Consider the following 4992-nt stretch of genomic DNA (forward strand, 5'->3'; position numbering starts at 1 on the left):
GTCACACAGAAGGTCTGTGGTGGAACCCAGGCCTGCTGACAGCCACTAACCTGCACAGCACAGACATAAAGAAGCAGGTGAAAAATACAACACAGCAGCCAACAAGTGCACAGAGATAGAAGCACAGCTGCGATTTGATGCCATAAATCAATTTGTAATCAGAAAGCAGGCCATTTTTATAAAGAGATTGAGGAGGAATCATCACAGTTGAGCTGCCATTTAGGACAATGGGTGGATTCATGGTTGTATTTCCCTGGAAAGTGGGAATCAAGCAATGCTGGCATTTTAGTTTCATGCCCAACTTTGAAGCCTGCTGTTTGTTGCAGTAGAAGGACCTTCTCGGCTAGGACAGTTTATCATGGCTTGTACTTTACTACATCCTTCATACTGAATTTTATCAAGTTGTTACCCCAGAATTTGACAGTACTATAGTTAATTACTTTGTATGTTTAGTTATTGCTAGTGAAAATGTACATATTATATAGCTAGAATAATTTTAGGCCCTTACAGACAAGGCTAACTAGTTGTATGTTCGCTTTTTTCCTATTAAAATGGGAGGTTGGGGTAGGGGAGTTAGGTTTTATAAAAATAGAAGGAATGTTTGGATAACTTTGCTTGTAGGGGCTTTTGATTTGTCAGTTTTATTGTTATAATTAAAAATGCTTTACTAATAAAAGTAATGAATGGTTATTGGCTGTGGCTAGGAAAATTGCTAGAGGCTATTATAAGTTTGGTGCTTTGTTTAAAAAACAAAGTTGAGTTAAAAAGTGTGCTTTGGAGCAATGCAAGGAAGCTTTCTGGGGCAGGGAGGGGGTGGGAAGGATCTAACAGTTAAGTTTCTCAGCAGCTAGAGAGAAGGTGTTCTCCATCTTCCTGGAAGTCTGGCTGCTGATCCCACAAAATCATTGCTTAACTTGAAGTAAATATAAAAGTTTAAAAATGCTCTAAACCTACTGCAACAGAGCATGTGTGTATGTGTGTGCTTATCATGTAATCGAAAAGTACTTTTAGGTAAAAACACTTCTGCTTATGACAATTATTCATTATGAGCTGTGCCCCGCCCTCCCATTAATTTATTCCTGAAACCACCTGAAAAAAACAGTTAAGTGACTACAGCTTTTGGTTCTGAAAACCATGGGGAACAGATTTGGTGAGACAGTCGCCAGGAGTGGTGGAGAGGTACAACGGTTACCTATGCTGTGCAAGAGAGGAACATGCGGGGTATGGTAGCAGCTTGAAATTTCCCCATATTGTGGTCTGAAAGTCAATTTATGAATATATTTTATTACTGGGACTTAAGGTACCAGGCTGGCGGCCTGGTTGAGGAATTATGTTAGAAGGAAAGGGAACATCTGGAAATGATTTTGGGAAACAGCTTGACTAATTCTATACAGGTACATGGTCAAAGCCTTGGAGCTTTATCAGTCCTGGAACATTCTTGCAGCTCTGTAAGCAGATAGTAGCAATAGTAGTACATTAAAAATATAAATCAATTAACGACAAAAGTAAAGGAACTAGAAAAGAATAGGGTAAAAATAAAATAAAAAGGATACTAGTTAAAAAAAAACAGTTACCCTAAGTCAAACATCCGCCAGGCTCAGATCATGGCAATGCAAAAGCAAGAGCGTAATAGTGAAAGAGAAAGAAAGAGGCTGAAGCAGGAAGTGACTGAATTAAGCCAGCAGACAGTAAAACATGTAGAAACTGTTCAAGTGTCCCTGAAGCATTCTCGAGATCAGTCCCAGGCAGATCTTGGGGGATGTAAGAGATAAGTTGTGCTCTCAGAGCCACGTTGGTAAATCAGAAGGAAATAGTAGCTGTGATTCGTGCACACCTCTCATGGTGTAAACAGACACAGTCCCATTGACTTTAAGGGAGCTAATCAAATTTACATCAGTGTAGGGTGACCAGATGTCCTGAGTTTAGCGTCTTTTTCTTATATAGGCTCCTAGTATCCCCCATCTCATCCCAATTTTTCACATTTGTTGCCTGGTCACCTTACATCAGTGTGATCACACACCAGAGAAGTGCTCCAATTGTTGGAGGTGAGGAGCCCTCATGACTTCTAGTCAATGGAAGTGAAGAGTGCTGTGCTCCTTTGACATTCATGAGATACTATTAAGAGGAGAATCAGAGTCATTCTATCTGTTACTCTAATTCTGACCATTGTCCTTGCCCTTCCCTCTACAGGCAGGACACAGTGTACTGAGAAGGAAAATGAGCAACCAAACTTCAATGACCGAGTTTCTTCTCTTGGGATTCTCTGGTGTTCGGGAGCTGCAGCTGTTACACTTTGTGGTGTTTCTAGTTCTTTATCTGGCAACCCTGATGGGGAATATTCTCATCATCACAGTCGTAGCCCTTGACTATCATCTTCACAGCCCCATGTACTTCTTCCTCCTCAACTTATCCTTCATAGACCTCTGCTACATCTCTGTCCCCATTCCTAAATCCATGGTCAATTCACTAACCAACTCCAGGTCAATTTCTTATTCTGGGTGCCTCACCCAAGTCTTTCTCTTTCCCTTGTTTGCTGTAGCTGAGCTCAGCTTCCTCACTGTCATGGCATACGATAGATATGTCGCCATCTGCCAACCTCTTCATTATGAGACTATAATGAACAGAAGAGCTTGTGTCCGAATGGCAGCCAGTGCATGGCTCAGTAGTATTCTCAACTCTGCACTACACACTGGGACCACATTTACATTAACCTTCTGTGAAGGGAACGTGTTGGATCAGTTCTTCTGTGAAATCCCCCAGCTACTCAAGCTCACCTGCTCTGAGACATATCTCAGAGAATCTGGGGCAATTGTCTTTAGTGCTTGTTTATCTTTAAGCTGCTTTGTTTTTATAATTGTGTCGTATGTTCAGATCTTCACCACGGTGCTGAGAATCCCCTCTGAGCAGGGCCGGCGTAAAGCCTTCTCCACCTGCCTTCCTCACCTCTTCGTGGTTTCCTTGTTCCTCTGGACTCTTACTGTTGCCTACCTGAAGCCCACCTCCAGCTCAACAACAGGCCGAGATCTCATGGTGGCTGTTCTCTATTCCGTGGTGCCTCCAATGATGAATCCGATCATCTACAGCATGAGGAACAAGGAGATTCAAGCTGCCCTGAGGAGACTAATAGCAGGGAGATTATTCACCATGAATATAAAGTCCATAGTTCTCCCTTGACTGTGATATTATTCTGTTGGTGGCCCATCGAGGACACTTAGCTCTCACAATGGATTATAGAAGAAACTCATTCCCCCAAGTAAGCCTTCCTGTGGACACCTCAGCAAGAATATGTGCAATGGATGCACCTGTGAGTCATCAAAGCATGTAAGGACATGTGATATGCTCATGTGACCCTGGACTCCATCTTGAAACAATCACTTTCTACAAACAGAGGCTGTGAATTTTCTTTGAGATAGTAAAATTTCTTCTGCATGACAGAGGATATAAAGGATCCCGAAGCCACCTTCATTTTGTCTTCATTTTCTGCTTCATTTCTATGGACTGGATTTTTACCAAGCAAGCTTGGAACAAGAACTGATGACCCCCTAATATGTTTGGATGATTCCAGAAAGACATTTGCAAGCTAATAATGTATTTAATCACTGCTATGATCCTGATCTTTGAATGCTGAAAGACCACTTGAATGTACATGATCTATTAGGCATTAATAATTCCCTTTTTTGTCTTTTATTAATAAACATTTACATTTTTAGTTACTAAAGGATTGATATCAGTGTGATTATTGGTTAAGATCTAAGTTATATATTGACCTGGCTAAGTGGCTGATCCCTTGAGACTGGAAGGACCCTATATCTGATGAAATTGGTTTTCAGTATTCATTCATCCTATATCCATTGTCTGGGTAGTGAGCCATGGGCTGGGATGACTAAGAAGACTGCATTTTTGGCTTCTTGTTAACCAGTTTGGTGAGACAGAAATTAACTTTTTTTTACTGGCTTGGTACAATCTAATGGTAGAGTAGCCACCAATTTGCAGGAGTCTGGCCTATGTTTCAGCAGTTTGTCCTGAATTTGACTTTGTTAGCTGTGACCCGCTGAGGAATGGTGACATTCCTAAAGGCAGGCCCACTTGACTCTATAATGAGGACAAATATGGATCCCATTTCAGTTTTTGTTGTGTCAGGGGAGGAGTTGCTATGTAGTATTTTCTCTTATGTTATGCTTTGTTTCTGCTGTGGTAAATAAATTGTTATACTTTGTTTAGAGAAATGTTTTCTGGTCACTCAAATTAGTACTGGTCACAGCTCCAGGGGGAATAACAGCAGGTACTGAATTCAATTGACCTTGCTGGGAAATCACAGTTGGTGCACAAGATGCTATACCCCAGGATCCAATTTAAGAGTTGGTGAATAACATAATTGCCTAAGAGAGGGTCAGGTACAAGGCCGTGACCCAATGGGTGCACTCAAAGAAAGCAGAGAAGGGGTCAGAGGTGCAGCTAGCCCTGTAACTATGACGAAGTGGAATTTCACTTTTAATTTCAAAAAGATCCAGATTTGGCCAATAGTCTTTCATCCATACAACTATCCAAAGGTTACTAAATGTGCCCTGGATGACAGAATTTGGCTATTATTAATTATTTGTTATTAATTATTAAGTATTATTGTTTATTAATTTAATTACCTTGATTACCATAGTGGTGCATACTTTTTTACATATCCATTCAGGGAATCATCATATGATTAGATAGATAGATAGATAGATAGATAGATAGATAGATAGATAGATAGATAGATAGATAGATAGATAGATAATCATTGCAAAGTATTGCACTTTTTTTCTGTTATTGACTGTAAAAGTCCAGATGATTATTTCCTTCAAACCATTTATTATTCATCATTATTCACCAAGATTTTCTGCAAATATTTCATGCTGAAACCAACAATGTTCCTGAGATTCATTGATGGTATTTTCATCCTCTGGACAGACAATATAAACTTCTTCATAGATTTCCACCACAACTTCAGCAACCATT

General features: G+C 40.2%; 1 protein-coding gene across 1 annotated transcript; it reads left to right on the forward strand.

Annotated features, from left to right (window-relative positions):
• Positions 1–2217: 2217 nt before the first annotated feature.
• Positions 2218–3174, forward strand: LOC115638408 (olfactory receptor 14A16-like). The gene has a single exon (XM_030539993.1). The coding sequence runs from the start codon at positions 2218–2220 to the stop codon at positions 3172–3174; it is 957 nt and encodes a 318-aa protein (XP_030395853.1).
• The last annotated feature ends 1818 nt before the right edge of the window (positions 3175–4992 follow it).

This window comes from Gopherus evgoodei, chromosome 21 (genome assembly GCF_007399415.2).
Source record: "Gopherus evgoodei ecotype Sinaloan lineage chromosome 21, rGopEvg1_v1.p, whole genome shotgun sequence".
Taxonomy (NCBI): Eukaryota; Metazoa; Chordata; order Testudines; family Testudinidae; genus Gopherus; species Gopherus evgoodei.